General features: G+C 37.6%; 1 protein-coding gene across 4 annotated transcripts in view; it reads right to left on the reverse strand.

Annotated features, from left to right (window-relative positions):
- Positions 1-22,542, reverse strand: part of CPEB4 (cytoplasmic polyadenylation element binding protein 4) — a 65,075-nt gene that overhangs the window by 5,822 nt on the left and 36,711 nt on the right. Inside the window, exons 3-9 of one of the 4 annotated variants that reach the window (XM_029942834.1) lie at positions 20,198-20,248; positions 10,639-10,662; positions 8,718-8,891; positions 5,523-5,612; positions 5,031-5,149; positions 3,274-3,388; positions 1,519-1,700 (exon numbers count right to left, since the gene is read on the reverse strand). In XM_029942834.1, coding sequence (XP_029798694.1) covers positions 1,519-1,700; positions 3,274-3,388; positions 5,031-5,149; positions 5,523-5,612; positions 8,718-8,891; positions 10,639-10,662; positions 20,198-20,248 — 755 coding nt within the window. The remainder of the gene's footprint in view (positions 1-1,518; positions 1,701-3,273; positions 3,389-5,030; positions 5,150-5,522; positions 5,613-8,717; positions 8,892-10,638; positions 10,663-20,197; positions 20,249-22,542) is intronic. The other 3 variants (XM_029942836.1, XM_029942835.1, XM_029942838.1) reach the window with 3 other exon arrangements.

The raw sequence follows: 22,542 nt of genomic DNA on the forward strand, positions 1-22,542 counted from the left end.
GGGAGGGGGGAAAAGAGGTGGTGGTGATGGAGGAGGGCACTTATGGGGAAGAGCACTGGGTGTTGTATGGAAAACAATTTGACAATAAAATATTATGAAAAAATAAATAAAAAAGAGAGAGAGAAGAAAAGAAAAAAAATAAAAAAAATAAAAGCATGAGGGCTTAATATTTACTGCAACTTGTCTTGCCCTCTTCCTCCATGTCAATACTAGAATCTAGACCTTTCTTTTCATACATTCACCGTATGACAACCACTACAACCTTCTATCTTATACTGACACTGAAGTAGCATACACATGAAATGAAAACATAGGCAATAAGTGTAAACCACCATTGACTTGATAGTTTCTACATAATGCATTGAGAACAGCACAATACAGTCAATCAATAAGGACTTTTTTGAGCCCAGTGCCTCAGAGAGTTGATATCTAAGTCAGTCCTAATGAAAGTGCCAGTCTCCCATGAAATAAGGCGCTGACACCAGAATATAAATCAACACACTGCTGCTTTCATCAAGAGGGTCTTTCTATGGGGAGGAAAAAATCCCCAAAAAAACAAAAAACCCAAGTCAGTTGAACTAAACATTATACTTACTAACGTAGCTGATTCACATTCTGGTGTGATGATGTAAATTCCTATCTCACTACGAGCTAGAAACCCTTTGCTTCTGGCAGTCGGCTCATAGGCCACACTTTGAGTAGTGTCCATATAAGATACAGTTATATCTACCAGAACATCAACTCCTGAGGACAGCGACTTCTTGTCCTAGGTGCTACAACATTTGGTGAGTGCATGGAACACAAAAATAGGAAATAAATCTGTGAGTGCAAAGACACAAGACAGATGATGGAACACAGAGCTTCAAACACAGTACCTCAGAAAACAGACAAGAGCTTTCTCTCTGAGGTTTTCTCCAGCTTTTTAATTCAGAAGATAAGCCAACAAAGAGGAATTTAAAGTACTGAAGATAATGGTAATTACTATCTACTTTCAGGTGGTAGAATACACTACAAATAAAAAGATTATGATTTCTTTCACTTAATGTGTTTCAGTGAAGTATTTCTAAGACACGCAGTCCTATAAGTGAATTTATTCAGTCATTTGTTACACAGCACAGCGGAAAGTAGGGCTTACTGAGGTGTTCATGTCGTCTAAGGATTAAAACAAAAGGTCAGGGGCTCTCAAGAGCATTGATGTTTGTACTTGATATAATGATATTTACTGAATGACTAACTGAATAAATGAATGGAGGGAGGTGATAGCTTAGGAGATTAAACTGAATTGACCAAAGCAAACTGATGCAGAGCTCTGGTTAGGCTTCTCAAAAAACTAGGAGACAGTAAAAAATTCATAGGAATCCTTAGATGTATTACAGAGTATACACCTAATTGGTCCTCTAGGCCTAACTGTCAGCTGCCAATTTTATTGTCATATTACAATTCCACCATTCCAGTCGTGGTAATGACACACTGAGAGGGCCATTTCCAGAACTTTCCTGAATGTAATCTAGGACTCACCCGTTTATCTATCTCTCCATGCTGCAGCTGAACAAAGCGGGCACTGATAGCAGCTATGTAACTCTGTTGATTAGAGAATGCGACTCGCCCAGCTCCTTTCGGGTATTTCAGCTCAGGGTCGGTGTCAATCCCAGCGTAGCACACACCTCCGTACAGACGATCCATTATCATGGCGAGCTCCACTAAATCAGAAAGGAGCAAAGACGGCATTTGAAATCAGGAAAATCCATCTCGCTCACCAAAGGTTTCGTTAAAAGCAGTTCATACGTAATCTGAGCTCACATCCTTATGATAATTATTTAATCGATCTTTAATCCTTTAAATAAGGGCAGGGTATCTGCTGGGTTTTTTAACATATGGTCTCCTCTCATCTTCACGACAACCCTATGAAGTAGGTAGTAATTTGCTGGGAAAATCGAGGCACAGAGTGGACATTCAATCTGTCCAAGGTCACAGATGGTCAAGTGATAGTGCTGGGCTGGGCACCTTGGTCTGTCCACTCTATACCATGTTGCCACCCTGTATTTACAATTAATAATGTATTGCTTAATATAAACAATCATGGGAAAGCCAGCAAACTGATTGTGTGATGGTCATTCTAGATTACCTCCATCAAAGCCTTATTAGCTTTCCTTATAGTCCAGCTAGTCACCAATTTTTTTATATAAAAACTTGAAATAATGAACGTATCATATTCTCCATGAAATGTTAAAATTTTAAACTGCATTCTCATTCATTTTATATTCTTTATCTCATTTATACTATTAAATACCAAGTTACTTGGAAGTTGGAGATGAAAAGTCTCCTGTAGATACTACTCTTAAAGACATGATACACTGCTGAGAACACGCCTATATTTCAGAGCTCAGCAAATAGCTGGTGGGCAAATGAGAGTTTGGGAAACAAACCTGAACATCTTGACATAGAGTCTACTCTTCTTTTTTTTTTTAATGTTTTTATTTATTTTGGGAAGAGAGAGACAGAGCATGAGCAGGGGCAAGGAGGGTGGTGCAGAGAGAGAGAGAGAGAGAGGGAGACACAGAATCCGAAGACAGGCTCCAGGCTCTGTGCTGACAGCACAGAGCCCAACGTAGGGCTCGAACCCACAAATCCTGAGGTCATGACTTGAGCCAAAGTCAGATGCTTAACCAACTGAGGCACCCAGGCTCTCCTACAGTCCCCTTTTGAAGGGCTTTTCCAGATGCTGATGAGAGTGACACTAACACCCCATGAAGCACTTGGCACTGCTCATCCCACCCAATCCTCAGAACAACTCTCTATGAAGCACACACACTTCTTATTCCATTTGACTGATTGAAAATTAGAGAAAATAATTTGTCCAGTGTCATTCAACAATGAACTGGGAGTAGTATACAGGAATTCAAAGCCAGATACTTTGACTCTGGAATTCTCTTGGGACATGGAGAATTTTTCCTAAAAAAAAAAAAAAAGAAAATCATAAGGGGAGTGCTTGGGTGGCTCAGTGAGTTGAGCGGTAGACTTTTGATTTCAGCTCAGGTCATGATGTCACCGTTCATGAGTTAGAGCCCTGCATCAGGCTCTGTGCTGACCACGTGGAGCCTGCTTGGGATTCTCTGTCTCCCTCTCTCTCTTGCCCTCCCTTGCATGCACGCTCACTCTCAATGCCTCAAGAATAAATGATAAACATTAAAAATAATAAACATTAAAAAAAGCTTTATAAGGCATTTCTTATGCTAAAGGATAAAGGGGTTATTTTTGTTTGTTTAATCATACCAGCTCGTAATGGTCGAGGAACACCACCAACAAATATAGTTTTTCGTGGGTCAAGAGGCTGTGAACCATCCATCACAAAGTCACTGTCACTGAGATTCCAAGGCCGAATCTGCACCTAGGGAAGAGACAAACCAAAATGTCTCATTCCTAATGCTGACAATTTATGGAGAAGTAAGGTTAAAATTATTTCAGGGTATTTTAAGAGCAACAATAACCAACATCATTATAAATCAATAAAACTGTAAAATGAGAATACTTATTAATAGCATCACCGAAATCCTTCATTTCATTTTTAAGAGTAAACCAAGTGATTTTTTAGTGAACCAAATTTAAGTGAACTGAGTAAACCAAGGTGGAAAGTTCAATTTCTTTACCTATTATAAACTAAATCATTAACACACCTTTAATTACTGGTAATTAGCTATTTTTCACATTGTTTGGGCTTCTATCCTACCCAATCCCTCAAAATCCACATAACGTAAGTTAGCACAGCATTTGATGTTGATCAGAATAAGTAATTACAGTGGTAATAAGTAAACCACAATTGTGTGCCAATCCTACAAACGCAAACTAGTCCTAATAGTAGCAAACCTGTTGGATTATTTCAAAAAGCATTTCAAAGTAAAAATATTAATATTTGCACACAGCAATGTGTCCACTCCTTGAGCCAACCAAGAATCATACACCTTATTTTAATTGTCTGCATTTACTTATTGTTACAAATGCCCATACCAAAGGCTATGGATAGGTTCATAGTGAGGTATTCCCAACCTGCACATCAACAAAGTCCTAGGCCAGAGGGCCAAATTCAAATACTGTGGGGACCATGGGGGAACATAAGCAAGTCAAGTGTAAAGAGTCTAGGCCATGGGAACTCTGGGAAGAGTGTTCCTGACCTAGACAACCCCAAGGGGAGCTCTGCTAATTATTGTTTGAGCTGAACCCATAGGCCCCTCCATTCTGAATTGTACCCCATTACTAGATCAGCCTGAGTGATAATCAATTATTGATTTGTCAGATTTGTCAAAACAGGACAGTTGCTTCTATTTCTAAGACCAAATTTTATGATTAAAAAAAAAAAAACAAAAATGTTTTCAAAAAGAAAAAACCAGAGGCACGTGGGTGGCTCAGTCAGTTAAGTGTACGACTTCTGCTCAGGTCATGATCTCACGGTTCATGAGTTCCAGCCCCACGTCGGCTCTGTGCCAACAGCTCAGAGTCTGGAGTCTGCTTTGGATTCTGTGTCTCCCTCTCTCTCTGCCCCTCCCTTGCTCACGCTCTGTCTCTCAAAATTAAATAAACGTCAAAAAAAATTTAAAAGAAAAAACCATATGCCACATACATTTCTCTATGTATACAATTCATTTCACTTTGGGAATATACCTTATGCCAAAAGTTAAGGATACTTACTGGATAAAATTTTGACCAAAGAGAGGAAGGAGACAGGCAAATAATGTATTTGTGATTTTTGAGCTCTACCATTGAGAGGAAATTCAACTACTTAATCTTTATCAGATGTATTAGCAAATAAAGTCTTTTAATGGTAAAGATGTACCAATACTTTAATGAACCCAAAAATTCAATGTCAAGAGAATGTGCACAAGTAATACAGGATGTCAACGTTAGGGGGTTGACAGCAATAGCATTCTACGTATGAACTTATTGATTAACAAACACATCAAGATGTTGGGGGGTTCTCAAACAAAGCAGAGATGAAGGCGAAAACAAGAAGCTATTTCATGTTTGACAGCACTCACTGGCTTATCTTTGATAGTGGGACTTGACACACACAGGTAGAGTTTTCCATCTTCTTCAATACATGCATCAATCAGAGCCTGAACAGAACTTTCATCTTGAAAGAGCAGGAATGCATAGCCTGATAAAAAGGTGGAAAAAAAAGGCTTATTTGTTTCTCTATTTTTCTTTTTATAATTCTTTAACAGAAAGGAAGTACAAACTGAAACTAAGAGAAAAAGAGTAAAAAAAAAAAAATTAATAAACTTCAAAATTCCTACCTGAGGTCTGATAGAATCAACATTAAAGTTCAGTTTGATGTCTTGAAACACATTTTAGAGTAAAATTAAATTTGAGTCCAAAGTATGTATTAGATAGAAATTTTAAAGAGGTATTTGGGAAAATAGAAGTTTTACAATGGAAAATTTTACAGCAAAGATAAACATTTATGAAAAGGCTAAACATTAAACAATACAAGGATACACTGTACATGTGTACTGAATCTTGAGAATTACCTTTAGGAGGAAAATAGGATTTGCTCTCTGCTTTATGAGGCCAATCCACAATCAAAGGGCCAAAGCGACGAAAACTAGCTGTGATCTCATCTAATGAACAACAGAGCAAAACAAAAAAGTAAATTTAAATATTTTTTAATATTTATGGGGGAAGTAGTTTAGAAAAAATTTCAAATCTACTATTTACAAAATGGTACAAAGAACACCTGCATCTCCTTCATCGAGATTCCTGAATTGTTAGCAGTTTATACATTTTCCTTCTTCTTCTTCCTTCTTTCTTGCCCTTCTTTCTACCTGTTTGTATGCAGCAATCAACCTACCTACCTACGTATCTACCTGCCTACCTATCATGTTCTTTTTGACATGATGCTCTATAACCACTGGCACTTTCCTAAAACCAGGTCCCTTCCTCATATACCACATGTAACCCTCCCAATCAGGAAATCGATATTCATACCTTATGATTAGCCAATCCGCAGACTCGATCCAAATTTCAAACTATCCCAGTAGTCTCCCCTTTTCCTTTTCTGACCCAGAACCCCATCCAGGACATGTGATATATTTAGAGGTCCAGTCCCTAGGGTACCAGTATTCTCCAGTTTGGGAACAGCTTCCCATTCTTTCCTATCTTTTATATCTTTGACAGTCTTAAAAGGATAGAGGGCACTCATTCTATAGGATGACACTCAGCCTGTACTATTTTCTCATGACCAGACTCGTGAGTAGACTACAGGAGAAGAAATTTCCAAAGAACTCCTAGAAACAGTAGAAGAGATGAGGGGGGGGGCTCAAATTCCAAGCTGGTATGTTTTTCTCGCCTCCAGATTATGAAACAGTACAGTCTGCTCTGCCCTTGATACCTGTTTCTGTAGTGCCATTTAGCTCATGTACGGAGAGACTGGTAAATAGAGAATGTAATCTGTATAACCTAGAAGTTTCCTGGGCCACAAGTGATTTTTCCTGGGCAAGGTGAGCTAGCATAGTGGGAGTAGAATGATAACCTTCATCAGGAAAGGAAAAGAAAAAAAAGCCCCTAGCTTTTCTGCTGTGCAGGCAGGAGCCTCCCACTCCCTTATAAGAAAATTTAAAATTAGCACGGCGACCGGGGCGCTCTCGCTGAAGAGGTGAACTCTCAACCTTGTGGGGTTCTTAATCTCTCGAGTGTTTGCACCTTCTCGGGTGCCAAGGTCCAGTCGCATCTGCACTGCCTCCCAGCTCACAAGCCAGCATTTCTGCTCGATCGGTTTTGTGCATTTTCAGGATTCCTTGAGGTAACCTCTAACCATGATGACCTACTTGCCTATATTGTCCAAGGTATTTCAAGACACTAATTTGCTTTTCGTTAGTGCTTCCTAATAAACTCCTGGGACAAAGTTCATTAGGTTCGAAATTATCTGCTTCTAACCCTATTCTCCCAGAAACCCTATAATTTTTTGATGTACAATTCCACATATTCTCCAGGACCATATATTTCATGTTATGGTAGAAAGGCCTGCCTACTTAAATTGCTACTGACTTATCAATATGCTTGGTCTTAAGAATGAAGCAAGATTAATATCATAATTCCCATTAATTTTGCTCTGTTTAAATCATCTCCTTTGTACAGTCATATTTATCTGTGCGTCTTAAGAATTTTAGAAACTGCACATTTAAGATTGCTCAGTAATTTTCCAAAAAGGTTCCCTAGGCCAAGAAGGAGTTTATCCTAGGCAAGGTCAGATAAAATTCAGTCGTCTCTCTCTTTTTGTATGTTAGCATATAATTCACTCATTAAACACCATCAGGGCTACAGACTTTAAAAGCTTAAAAAACAAAAACAAAAACAAAAACACCACCTAGAATCTATGGTACTAGGGGAAATGAGGATTCCAGGCAAAGAAAAGAGAAGGCTACACCTAGGAGCTTACTAGAGAGGCCAATTTCATGACCACGTGGTAAGCTATATGCCCTCTGAGGACAGGACGGAGACTGATTCAGTCTTGCCTGAAATCCTAACACAGCTTCATTGATTAAACAAAACAAAACAAAAGAGAACTGTGTTTATTTCAATCTTTGGCTTTTTGAAACCTTTGTTGTCTCAACCTTCCAAAAGATTGACCATCTTAAGGAAAATGAAGTGTCTCAATACACTTAATCTAAGTCTGAATGAGAAGTTATTAAACCTTAGTACTAGACTTTACAGATTTTTAGAGAAAACTATTCTATTCTCTGTAACATAACTGGTTTATTTCCATTTCCATTTAGGAAACCAAGACAAAAGAGATTAGGAAAAAAACACCACCACCATCACCACCAAGGATATATGGTTGCTCTAAGGTCTGCGACTTGGATTTTCACCAGGGCCACTTAGCCCCACAGATGAATACAATAAGACTGAACAATTAGTCTTCTAAATCTCTGCATGGCTGGCCCTAATTCAGGTCTCAGCTCAAATATCACTTCCTTCAAGAGGATTTCCTTAACCACCTAATCTAAGAAGATATCGCAAAATAGCACAGTATCAGGCTATTTTCTTTTCAACACGTACTCTCTGATACCTTCTTGCATGATTATACACTTTTTATCTGCCTTTCCCCACTAGAACTGAAACTCTATGCAAACAAGGACTTTCTATCTTGGTTATACTATAAACAAGCCTAAGAATAGTGCATGGCATTTAAAAAGCCTGTAAATATTTGACAAGTGAAAAAATACCCATTGAATGATAAAACCCTGAAGATGCCCTTTCTTGTGGTACCCCTTTAGGCTTCATTTTTCAAAAGCTCAGGCTTAATCCAAGATTTTAGATGTTCAATTAACCACATTTTTAATGTTCAATTAACCACCTTCATAGAACGAAGGAGACAAAGAGGAGAACATGTAACTGAATTTGGCTAAGGCAGCACACACAGATGAAAATGTCGTAAGCACTGTTGGCCCACAACGGACTCCTTGAGAAGGTTTCCCAGTGATGTTTACTCTTTTTCATCCAGCCCAATCACTTGCTTCAGCTGGTTCCCAAAGTCCTGTTCCCCTTCCCCTGTAAATTAATCTCACTTGCCATGACAGAGATAGAACAAAAGAACAATGCAAATCAAAACTGAACACCTGGAGCCAGATAGGCTGTTATTACAGTAACAGCCACACTGTCTCCGAGCTACCTACTATGTACCACGGTCCAGGCACTGTGCAATTAATGGTTCTTTGTAAATATACCTTCATCGATGTCAGGAGGTAATCCGCCCACAAACACCTTGCGAGAATATCGTTCCACTCTCTCTCCATTCTGGTGAGTGAAGCAGTGAGGTGAACCCAGGCCACTATGAAGAGGTTGATCCCCACGGCCATCATCCAAGAATCCATCTTCCATTGGAAACAGTGAAGACTGACCTGGAATGAAAAGCAGGAAAAAAAGAAAGCGCTAACAGCAAATGTTCTTTGCTACCAATTACCTTACACACACACACACACACACACACACACACACACACACCACATAGGGAAAACCAGCAGGTTCAATAAAACTGCTGCTTTTATTTTTTTCACTGAAACAAATCACTTAGATACACTCTTGAATTCCTATCGATTTAAAGTCTCAGCTGAGTCAGAGAGAAAGTACACAGTGAAACAGAAGGCCACTCAACTATCCCCCTGGGATCCAGAAACTTCACTGAGGTGAACTAGAAGTACAGGAGGAGGGAACACTCGCTTTAAAAAGCAGCCAGCGCAGTAGACAGCACTGCCTTAGCAGGGCCCCATGGCCACGGGCAACCTAGACATGTATACCAAGTATTAAATTTGACTATCAGATGCTAGATCACTTAAGTTTTTGAAAAAACGCAGAATAACATAGCCTACACAATTTCCTCTGAGACTGTCCTTAAAATGCACAAGTCAATTCTTCTGGGATATAATCAAAACCCATTTAATGCTGTTCTCCAACTTCACTGTCTAGTCTTATAGAATTTAAGATTTTTAGGCATGCTAAAGATATATTTTCTTTCAGTTGAGTAATGACCAACTGCCACCAATGCTACCTAATTCTAAAAGCTAGGCATTAAGTTTGCTGTTTGAAAATCCTATTGTACAGAACATATAAGTGGAGAAGACCAGAGATGCCAAAGTGGTTAACATTATTCCTGTTTACTTGACAGCAAAATATGAACGTTGTAAATCATAAGCAAAACACAGAACTACCAATAACTGTAGAATCTCTCAAGGGCTGTTTGGGACTTTCTGGGCTGCCCATTTCCTTGCAGGGACTACGTAAGGAATTTGCTCACGGTTCCTATAGAAATGTAGCTGTCAGTGCTCTTCCTTTTCTGAAACATTCCAGGGTCCCTTTGTTGCCACACTTGACTTCCTCTCAACCTTCCTAACTGAACACAAATAATAACAGTATACTTGTTCTGAATTTATCCCATAAAACTATAGCTCAAGAGTTATGTAACGAAGACAAAAAACAACTTTGGAGATTATTTCCTAAATGTTCTTTAAAAGTCACTTACATTTTAGAGTTGAACTATTCAACTATCTAACTTACTTGCTTGTAAAAAGGCAAAGCTATCACAGGCAGAAAAAATAGGGCTTATTCAGGTACCTCTAGGAAATGTTTCTTTTAAAAGAATTTAAATTCTCCAAAATTTCTAGAGTCTTTTCCCCTAGTATTCAAAATTTATAGGACTAGTCATTTGTTTAGCTAATCTCATTTTAAAACAAATGTATTATGCTAAAACTGGCAGAAAGTAGACATAAGGTATTCAAGTATAACTGAGCTTCTAAAATAATCAGGTATTTTGAGACCAGTACCCCATATTTTCCTTTTTAAAGATCCTTAATTTTTTTTCTCCCAAGAAATTCTTTTCAGAAAGGAAAAAAGCAAAATCAATCTTCACATATAAATAAGTTGAGTTTATAATACAGGGACATTATTGATTCAAATCCAAATCCTCCCATTCTGACCCTTTCAAATCAGAAAGTCTATAATGTTAACTCTGACACATAAAGTATGTATGGATCAAAGCTATGTTGCATTCCCCCATGCCCCCCACTTCCCCACAAGGGTTAGAAATTGAGTCAACTTGGGTCCTCTCCAAATACAACTGGTACATTCAAAAGTTAGAAACAATAATGTTACCTCTCCTTCGCCCATATGTCCTTGCTGCATGTCAAATGAGAAAAACAAAAAACAAAAAAACAACCTTTCAAACATTGTCAAAATAATCAACTGTGATTTCAACTACCAGCTTTTGAAACTGAAAAAAGTTGGCTATGCTCCTCATTTCCTAGTAAATGTCTCAAAAACAAGGAATTTGGCTGGTGAGAGGTCAATTTAATATACCCTTTTGATTTGTTTTTAAGTTCTTCATGGACACTGTAAAGCTGTATTGAATTTTACTTGTGGTAAGAGAAGTTTTTGGCTATAACTGTCACCAAGGATCCGAACTAGGTAATACATAACATGATCGAAACCAACTCCTAACATACTGACCTTACATTGTCCCAGAAGTCCCTGCTAACTAGCAATTCAGCAAGTATTTCAATATTTAATTCAAGACTATTTCACTACTACAGGATAAATAACAATTTTACACCATGGCTTGATTAATTCCTCATAAAGAAAATCGTAACAAATGAAACCTTTAGACAATTTATAAACTTCCCTTTAGGCAAAGGAAGTCTCTGGTCCCTTGTCAACTTTTCCACCATGTCCCAAATGCTGCAAAGTAAAAGGTCAGGCATTTTATTGCCAAGTAGTTGCAGCTGAGAGAAGAAAAGTATATACTATACTTATATGCATTTCCCCTGAATACTAGGAAAAGGACAGTACAAACTTTAAATCAAGAAACTTTTGAGAAAATGGCTTCCCTGAAACAAACTGGCATTTAAAAGCCCAGCTTGTCCACATGCCTCAAACCAATTCAACAAACGCTGCTTGAGTGCCTGATCTTGCTGGACACTACGGATAAATAGCACACAGCCCTGACTACACGGAACTAGCAAACTTAAATGCCAGACGGCCGCATAAGCAAACAATGATAATGCAGCAGTTCTACTGCAGTAGTAGTTATGTGGTAGTTGCAACAAGAACAGAGGAGGAAAAGCAACTGGCTCTGATTAAAGAGTCAGAGAGGGGGTGTGGCATTTGAGCAGGAGATGGGATGGCATTTGTGACCTTAAGAAAAAAAGAGAAAGGGCATTGCAGGCCTGGCAATGCAGCAGATAGGAGTGCTGTCATGTTCAGGAAAAGGTGCCTAGAAGAGAAGTATCTAGAACAAGTGAGGACCTGGCTGGAGAAAAGTGTTCAAACAGGAAGCTGGGACAGATTTTTGAGTTAGAAGGTGTAGTAGTACCTTTGATAAGTCATTATACAAACTCGTCGGGTTTTAATTCTTAGCCCACTAAATAAATGCTTAAGACGTGTAACTCAATTATAAGTGAATTATAACTTATAATTATAATAAGTGAAGTACTGTGTGGGTATTTTCCACAATGGAAGTGTCTCCTACAAAATACATTTTCTCCCACTACTAGATAACATTGAATTTCACCAAAGCACTTGAACAAATGGATTAAAACCACACAAAATCTCCCTCAGGTAGGTTTTTACTTTGGTAGGTCTTAAATATGGGGTGAGGGGAGGTATTTTCTCACTAACCTGACATAGGTTAGAAAGACAAAGATATCATAACAACAAGGTGCTTGTTTAAGAACTTTCTATTCCTATAACTACTTCAGTGACAAGAGAGTCTGAGGAAATGAATCATTTCAGGCAAAAATCAAATCTCAAAATCTTTAAATGTATACCTTTAAACTTTGACCTTGTACCACAAAAATTAAGCTGGTTTGTACACAAGAATTCATGGTTAAACTGAAAACTATTCAGAAATGCTTCCCCACATTAAGAACAATCAGCTATAGGTATACAATGCTTACAACCACAAAAACTGCCAAATGAGTGACATAGGGATATAAATATAAATTAGTACCAAAAAGTAAAAAACGATATTCTAGAACACAGAAAAGAATGCTTATTTTTTTATTTCCACTCATTATTGTGCTGTTAACTGTATGTTATTTTTAATGGAGATTTTGACATGACAAAATAAAGTATATAAATCATTAAGTATGAAGTTCAATGAATTTTCCATGACATACACATAGCTATGTGATACACCTATGAACCTAGGTATTAACAGAGTAGTAAATGGTGCCACTTCATCCTACATATGAAAAATGTAGTAAGCATCATTTTCCCAACTATTTACAATTATACTTGGCTTAAAATTATGATGATGAAATACTTGAAACACAGGTCTTCACCACTTTACTGAGGAAAATGTCAGATTTTCAATCTCATGATTATCAAATATTGCATATTATTTGATGTTTCTCAAACATCCAAGGAAGTGGCAGGTAAAAAAAAAAATTCACCTTAAATATGGATAAAGAAATCTACACTTTGGAAAACTTCTAGCTAAGTTGGCTGAAATAAACTCTGCCCAGATTTTTCCTTTAATTACCAAAGAGTACACTGTTAAAAACATTTTTTAAATACATGCTATTATTATATACAAATCTTCTAGTCCCCATATGATTTAAAATGACTACTATTTATATGTTTACCCACTTTTATTACAATTTCTTGGTTTTTACTTATAAAGTCCTCAATACTTTCATGTTCAGTACTAACATGATTCAAGAATGTTCTAAGTGGACTGGAACCATTACAGCTATAAATTTTTTTAAATGTGTATTTATTTTTGAGTGACAGAGCACCAGCAGGGGAGGGGCAGAGAGGGAGGGAGACACAGAATCCAAAGCAGGCTCCAGGCTCTGAGCTGTCAGCACAGAGCCTGACCCGCGGCTCGAACTCATGAACCTTGAGATCATGACTTGAGCTGAAGTCAGACACTCAACTGACTGAGCCATCTAGGCACCCCATAGCTATAAATTTTTAGAACTTCTGGACACATGCTGTTATTAGATAAATACTTTATTTCCAAAATGCCTTTACAGGATTGCTTACAAATGCCCTATATGCATCATTAAATTCCCTCTAGTAAAATATTCCAGTACTCTGGGATGCTAGATTGGCAAAGAAGGTATAGATGGGCTTTTCAGATCTTTTTCAATATATATACACACATATATATTATAGATCTCATTATAAAAGTGAAAATATTATTTGTTTCTTATAAGGTATCTTTTCCTCATTTGTTATAACTTTGTTACAGTCAAAAAGAAAGAAGTATCCACAGAGTGAAACAGTCATAAAAAGTTAATACCTAGCACATAGCCATTTTAAGAGTGGCACATATGCATGTGCGGGGGTGGTATCCATGAATTCCCTACTGTGTACCGTAGGGCTCATACTGTATAAATTTAAAAACAAAGAAATGCAAATAGGTATGTGGGAATATCCATCAATCTTTTTTCTAAAAACAACCATAAGAACCTTTAGGGAGCAAAACTGGCATGGAGGAAGGAAAGAGGGATTTCATTTCTTGTTTCATCCCTTTCTGTATTATGCACATTTAGTAACGACATTACTATATTTTTTCACAGACCCTTTTGGGTTTTCTTCTTGGTGCTTATGTTAAAAACAAACAAATGATATATTAAAGAAAAGCAACTTTGGGGCGCCTGGGTGGCTCAGTCAGTTAAGCATCCGGCTTCGGCTCAGGTCAGATCTCACGTTCGTGGGTTTGAGCCCTGCGTCAGGCTCTGTGCTGACAGCTCAGAGCCTGGAGCCTGCTTCAGATTCTGTGTCTCCTTCTCTCTCTGCCCCTTCCCCTCTCATGCTCTGTCTCTCTCTGTATCAAAAATAAATAAAACATCAAAAAAAAAATTTTTAAAAAAGTTTTAGAAAAGCAACTTTGTAAAGAATTGGACTTTAGGCCCTGAGGGGGAAGGTATCACTACTACGTTTTAGTAGGCAGGGAAAGACTGCTCACACTCAGGCAACTCTAACCTACCTCAGGCCCCCCATCTACCCCTCTCACTGCCCCCAAGCTGAGAAAACTATAGCAATTCTATGTGGAAAAACAAGGGGAGAGCTCAGATTAAAAGATGTTATCAAACAACTGATTTTTCCAGTAGGACTAAAAAAAAAAAAGTATGTAGGGAAATTAGTCAAATTAGTAATCATTTAAAAAGATAAATCAAAGGCTGGAAGCTAAAAAGAATAAAGGTGGTAGAACCAAAAAGCAGCCAATTATCTTAGGGACTGGTGCACACAATTCAACGAAGATGCAGAGAATCATTTTAAATCATTTTATAAATCTACCCCTAATGTAATGGCCCCGTTGTCAGAAATTTTAAATATACATTTAACAGTTCGAATTTTGTATGTCACACTGGCTGTGTTTAAGTTGTTGGTATAATATTCAAAGAAACGAATAAGATGAGACAAATATATTATCTGTAAAGAGCTATGTTAGAGAAGGGCAGAGAACAGGACTCTAGTTTCTCTACATTCCTAACCCTCAGTTCTTTATAAAAATGGACAGCTGATTAGAGAATAACAAAAGATACCCTATGCATATATGATGACCACATAGTCAGATGTTCAGTAAATAGCAATTTTCTCCCTTCCGCAAAAGTAAACTCGTGTCTATATTCTGAGGTTGGTCTTCAATAATTACTCTCAGCTTTTCATTACTATTCTGAGGCTAACAACCGCAGAGCACTTTAATGTTTACAATATGTTTTCATATTATCTTTTTGAGGAAGGCATCTCTCAACGTGCGCCTTACTGTAGCAACTAGAACCATATTATATACATTTTCAGTGACTGTAATCTACATTTCTCCTGGGTAAATTATACCCTCTCCCTTTCTGTGTCTGTGAGATTTCTGTGTCAGCCACACCCCACACCCACCCCGCAACCCTTAAGCAAACAGTCTTCCTCCTTTCATTCCAAAGACTATAATTAAGAGTTGTTGTTCTATGCTAACCTTGAAAAGATCTCTTAGAAATCTCCTAATTTGGGACAAACAAATAGTTTAGTGGATGCTTCCAAGTGAAAGACATCCACAAAGAAAAGGAAATACATCCATGAATCTGTTAAAACTGAATATATTTTGCTGTTATTCTAGAACCTTCCCTGCCAGAAGCTTCATTTCTGAAGCAGTTAATTCTATGGGCTGAAGCAGTGGGATAGAAGGTTGGGGAAAGAAAGTATCAAGCACAAGGGGCGCCTGGGTGACTCAGCTGGTTAAGTGTCTGACTTCAGCTCCAGTCATGACCTCACAGTTTGTGAGTTCGAGCCGCATCATCAGGCTCTGCGCCCTCAGCACAGACCTTTGGATCCTCTGCCTCCCTCACTGTACTCTCTCTCTCTCTCTCTCTCTCTCAAAAACAAATAAGTAAACATTTTTTTTTTTAAGTACCAAGCACAAATACTTTTATACAGAGGTGGTAATAGTTGTATGTTAGTTTTCTCAGGCAAAATAAGTTCTCAAGATGGGTAAAGGGAAAACTAATCTTTTAATCTGATGTCTGTCTCAAAGCTACACCAAGACATTCAGAGGAATCTGAGGTAAGTCTGGCCCATGCTTAACGCTCCTTTCTGACTTGGCTGAGAAACTGAGTCAGTTTCAGGCTTGCTTTTCATAACCATGAAATGGATGTTCTAACTATATTCTTATACATAAAACTTACTAGGAAAAGGTATCTGTTCTGGGATGAATTGTGTCCCCTGATCAAAATTCATATGCTGAAATCTTAACTTCGAGGAGCTCAGAATGGGACTGTCTTTGGCAACAGGGTCTTTATAGAGGTACTTAAGGTTAAATGAGGTCGCTGAGGCAGGCCCTGATCCAAAATGACTGATGTCCTTATAAGAGATTAGGACACCATTCATGCACAGAGGGAAAATCATGTGAACACAGAGAGAAGACAGCCATCTACAGGCGAAGGAGAGAGGCCTCAAAAGAAATCATCCTTCCTGGCACTTTGATCTTGAACTTCTGGCCTCCAGGACTGGAAGCTGGAATTTACTTCCTCCAAGGAAAAATATTTCTGTTTAAACCACCAGTCTATGATACTTGTTAAGGTAGCTCTAGCAAACTAACATGGCGTCCAGAAAGTAGCTACGAAGTGTGGGGGATTTTTATACACTTCAGTCCAAGGATTTCCCCCATGAATGTCCCTTTAAAAAATTCTACAACTGATAATAGCAGTAGATTGAATAATTCCCCAGAATGTGCACTACAACATTCTTTGCATAGTTATCAATTATTATCTGTTGAACTATACTGGCAGTGTCTTTTAAAAGTCATGACTGGTATATGAAGGTCACTGCATAGTATGAAAACTGATGATTGAGCATGGCCAAGGGGGAGAAAAGTAATTTGATCTACTAGATGAGTAAGCTCTTTTTATCTTTGTACATGCAAATCCCAACATTACTCCAATATAACTTAATATAAACTGCGGAAGCTGGTAGACCACTCCGAACATTCTGACTCTTTTTTCTTTTTATTTATTCAGGATTTAAACCCTACTTCTTTAAAAAAAAAAAAAAAAACCTTTGTAATTGCTTGAAAATTTCAAAACAAATTATACAATAAAAATCATAGTCGAAATTCAGAAATTCATGTGAGAAAGAGAGTAAACCATTCTTACATATTTTTATCCAAACAAAAGAGAAATGTCTTTCAACTCAACAGTGGCTTGGAAGGAAAAAAACTCTAAAACATTACAGGTTAGACAAAGTAGAATAACTATATGATCATCTTTCTAAAGGTTTTAAAACATGAACAGATTATTTATTTATGGTGGACGGGGAACAAGAGCTCCTATAGTTCCTCAAAGTCTTACACTTGAATAATGAATATATAGCAGCACAATGTATTAAGCTGTTACCTTCAGTTTTAAGAAAAGACTGCACGGATATAAGATAGGAAGGGACTGTAATTCAAAATGAATATAGTAAGTTTTATATTATCTATTTTAACTTTTGTTTATTAATTTTTGAGAGAGAGAGAGAGCATGAGAGGGGAGGGGTGGGGTGCAGAGAAAGAGCAAGACACAGAATCTGAAGGAGGCTCCAGCCTCTGAGCTGTCAGCACAGAGCCCGAGGCAGGGCTCGAACTCAAGAACTGCAAGATCATGACCTGAGCCGAAGTCGGTCGCTTAACCAACTGAGCCACCCAGGTGCCCCTATGTTAATAATCAGACAAAGAAAGCATGTTCAACTACAGACTATTTTTAGACTCCTCTTAATCCCTTGATTTGCTTTTCCCTTACAAATGTTTAGCACTAATATCCCTAACCAAAACACATATGTGTATACTAGCACTAATATTACTAGCCACAAATATTCCTAACCATTCTAATTATTTTAATCTGTGTGCCAGGTGTTATATGCTAAGTGATTTACATGCATTTCATCTTCATCTCAATTCTGTGAAATGGGTACTATTTGTGAGTTTATCTTCATGAAGTACAATTAATGCTTTACACTAGATTTACAAGATGGGCGTGTCCCCCCAAAATGAGCTAAATTGACAGCAAAGTTTCTAAAAAAATCAACACATGAATAAGAGTAATTTATCTACAGAAGCAATCTACCATAGACGATGCTTCATAAATTTGACTAAAGTGAATGGGCAATGCCTACATCTAATCGAGGTGACTAAAGAATTGTCTCAACATCCCTCCATCCCCACCTTGTTTCAATTCCATGATTTTAAAGTAATTTGCTACAATCTGAACTTTGCTACTAGGGAGAAAATGGCCCTGTCCACCAACTCCAATATCTGGCCTACCTAGGTTTATTCCTTATGAAAAATGTATAAATTGGCATCTGGTCCTAGTTGGCTGGTTATTAAAAACTGACACTTGATCACATCTAACAAAATCAAGTTCTAGGACCCTCTGAGATGAAACTAGATCTGAGACTACAGTGGTCATAACCCCACTCTGGAATCCTGCTTAAGGAACCAATAAGTTCCCTCTTTGACATTTCTTTGTTCTTTATCTTCCTACCTTTCAGCCTGAGACATTAATCTTGGCCAGTATAATTTCCTAATAAAAATTTCCATGAATGCAACAGCGAATACCATCTAGTCCTTTTCTAGAGTCTGTGGACTAGTAAAATGTCAGAATATAATTATTTGGGGGGAAAAGTCACCTTTATTTTTCTTTGCCAAGTAGGGGTCACAAAAACTAATCTATTCATAAAAGAAAGTATATTAACGGCAGGGGGAGGAAGAAATATCATAATAATAGACTCTAAAAAATTTTAAGTGAACTTAGCTTTAAGGCAAACATATCAGAGAGTCTCATCTCAACAAAGATGGACCCCAGAGGCAACAGATCTAATTTAGCAAGTGCACAAGGAAATGGAAAGAAGACTTGACCACTTTGCCTAAAATCACACACCAATATCTCAAATCTTGGGTCCACTACCGTTTCCAGCACAGACTCTGGAGCTCATTCCACAGGAAAAGCTAAAATCCTGCTATCATGGCAAGCCTTATATTATTCCCCCCTTATCTTGATGCCATTATTACCAGTGGGGTTTGGTTTTCAGTCCACACACATTTATGCTGAAGTATTATATTTTGGCTTTATTTCTGGTAGCCGCAGCATGGAGGGACCCAAGTCTGATAAATAAGGAGGCTTTTATAAACTAGTTTCCAGAGGATCTGATGCACCCATCCTCACTCTAGTACATCAAATTTCCTTTTAACTTCTCCCGACTCAACAATCCTATGTTCTTCAGAATACTGATTTCAAACATAAATGCAGATCCAGTCATAAAAATAATCTTTAATCCTCCATTCACAATATACCACAGACAAGGAGTACAAGGGTGTGTTCTGGTTTTTTGTTTGCTTCGTTTGATTTCATTTTTGGAAGGATGAGAATATGGTGATGTAGTCGGAACACTCCATAGTGATGGTGGGACTTAACTTTGGCAGAGAGAAGGCATTGTGAACAAATTTAAGACCCATATTCAATAGTGAATGAGTAGAAAAGAAGTAAATATGTCTTTTGAATTCTACCCAGTTAAACGATTGTAGTAGAAAACAGAAACTTTTTGATTCTTTAATTCCTTCTGAGTAGATGCCCCCTCCTTGTGAAATTTAGTCTGGTTCAGCATTCGCACATAAAAGAGAACGTGATAGTACAATGGGGTAATATTTAGAACCAGAAAGGAGAATTTACCAAAGGCACCGTAAAGGCCAATAAAACTTCATTTTTCTTGTTCTCATTAGACAGCAAACAGTGAATGACCTTGTCCTTTACAATGTCAAGCCCTGTGGTCTCAGGCTGCTTTTTCTGGTTTCAGATCTCTGATTACCCTACTTTTCCCCTGGAACATTTTTCTAACTACATGGAAATGGTTTTTATGTTGACATTTCAAAGGTCACTCTACAGAATCTAAGGGTAGATTCAACCATTTTTATGTATCATTATGTGATTCTCATTTATCCTGTCACCAATTTCAAGACAGAGAATCAGCTGGTTCTCAAAGTTTAAAAAAGTCCCCGCCACAATTATGAGGAAAAATAATTATTCATTATACAGCTAATAAATTAATAGCAACTTGCAATTATGATTACAGAACAAACTAGTGTCACTTTTTCCACCTGACAAAGCATACCTACTGTATTTTCTCATCTGGGACTAACTTGTTTCAGTTCTGTGAACTTCACTAGGGTAAATCGATTATCACTTACCATTAATAAGCAGAGAGCTATCGGATCCTGGATATGAATAGTTTAGACGACCTGAAGGTAAAAGAAGGCCGTTACTAAATTCATTTTTTTCATAGATGGTTTAAACGTATTTGTAACAAAGCTGAATTAATTGCTTTAAAAGGTAAGGTATTTTTAAAAAGCTTTATTATGGGATACAGCTTTGCTGTGCTAACGAACACAAATGAGTCAGAGAACATATCAATCAGCATGTTCGCAAATGTCCAAAAAGGGCAAGTTTGAAAGTGGGAAAATAAAATATCCTTCATATTTAACTATTTGGTCTCTAGTGTCCGAACTCCCATACAAAGTAATTTTCCTCATAACATTATGTTCTAATACAAACTCATACTGATAGTTTTTCTGCCCCATAAGTGTGAAAGTTTTCAGGAGTGTAGTTCTTTGTTGTTTTTTAAAAGCACATAATTAGCAGGAGGATTTCTCTATATAATTCATGAAAAAGTGCGAGGCTTACGCCTACATGGACAGACACACTAATAGGTTTAAATTCTCATTTGGGAGGAAAATCACAGAAGGTAAAGAAAAACATTTCATTGTACTTACATGTAACAGAAAATATCAAAGCTCATAGCACAATGCCCAGAGCACTATAAGTACTCAATAAATGCTTGGTTGGTTTACTTCTAATTTTGAGGGGATTCAAAACCTAGTGGACACCCAAGATGTCCATCAAAAGAGAATTTGTGTTGGTCCTAAAATTTTTGGAAGATACATCATCTTCCAAATTGGTAGCCACAAATAAAGCAGCAGTGGGGGGGGGGGGCGGGAACAGCAGCAGGATCCCACCATTTATAAGGAATTACATTTCTGTTTTGGAAGAGTCCTTAAATATTAAGTTGGGGTATCTACACCACATAGGACCATGTACTACTTCTGGGTACATACCATATGCTTTGTTCTATGCTGTAAGTTATGAACCATCATTAGGGCAACATTCTTAAGTCTCCATATTCTACACGCCCACCTGCACCCGCCTTCATAAAAATGGTGGAAAACCCTCTACAAGTCTTGCTCATCTGAAGAATGAATAGGAGAACATGACTGTTATCTACCACAGTCAGCACTTTGTATATCAGGGAGTAGTGTGAGAATTTAAAACAGACTCCTGATTAGAGACATTTCATTAGGAAACAGCAGACTAGATGCTAATCCCACAGAATCACAACAGACTCTCCAAAGCCATGGAAAAGTGGGTAAGCAGAGCTTCTCCCATTGCCTTAAGGCTGAGGCAAGCCTTCCAAGATGCCAGGGAGCACCACGGGACCCAGAGCTAATATGTGGTCCTACCATCCACCAGTCATATATTTACAACTCCTTAGAAAGGAACTTAAACCTCAACTATCCTTCAATATCTCAATTTCTGCTTCTTTGAAGTAGTCTCCAAAGCAATGACCTCATGCCATGAAAAAAGAAAACTGTACTCTTATTGCTAACAGCTTTAATTAACCCATATCCAAAACTTGGGAGTCTAATATGAAACAAAATGAAAACCAAATACAAGGATTATTATTAAGTTGTTAATTATTTCACTTAAATTTCAGTTTGTTCCTATTTAGAGTGAAGGTAGGGATGCAAATAGGAGAGAAGAAGGTAAAAATTAATTTTGATGTTTCAATTTCTTCCTAAAAGTTGGCTTAATTATTTAATGACAATAATCACAGCCACGTCTCCAAGTTCAGTGAATTCCAGCTAAACTTCTTTTACCTAGAAGCCTAGATCATGTGATCTGTCACAAGAATTTTTTTTTTCAAAGCAGAGACTGGTGATACTGGAAAAAGAACATGATCTTAATGGTTAAATAAGTTAGGAGCGGGTGAGTAGTATTTGTGAATCAGTTAACTCAAAGTGGCAGCTGATTTTTGGTAATGGAACACATGTATAAATTTTATTGCTATAAAAACCCTCTAGTAAATAAATGAACAGAACTATCAGATATACCATTTTCACTTACCAGAAAATAATTTTTAAGTTGATACAAGTCAATAGAGAAACAAAAGTACTTAGCTATATTAATCAAAGTTAAGAGGAAGTGCTTTACTTCTAAGAAGATATTCTATTTTTTTTTAATGCTAACATTCCAAGTGAAACCAGAACCGTTCCATATGAATTAAATGCCTCTCGTTTGATGCCAAGAAGGGATAATCAACAATGAGAATCCCCCCCCCAAAAAAATGACCAAACTGGCTGGCCCAGTTTAAACAAACCAAGTTCCACCTTCTCAGAAACTCACCTTTTGAGTATCTCTTTCAAGGAGAGAGAGATAAGAAGAGTATTTCAACTTGACAGTCACAGAAGTGTCCCTTCAC

The sequence above is a fragment of the Suricata suricatta genome, chromosome 6, assembly GCF_006229205.1.
Source record: "Suricata suricatta isolate VVHF042 chromosome 6, meerkat_22Aug2017_6uvM2_HiC, whole genome shotgun sequence".
In the NCBI taxonomy this organism is placed as follows: Eukaryota; Metazoa; Chordata; class Mammalia; order Carnivora; family Herpestidae; genus Suricata; species Suricata suricatta.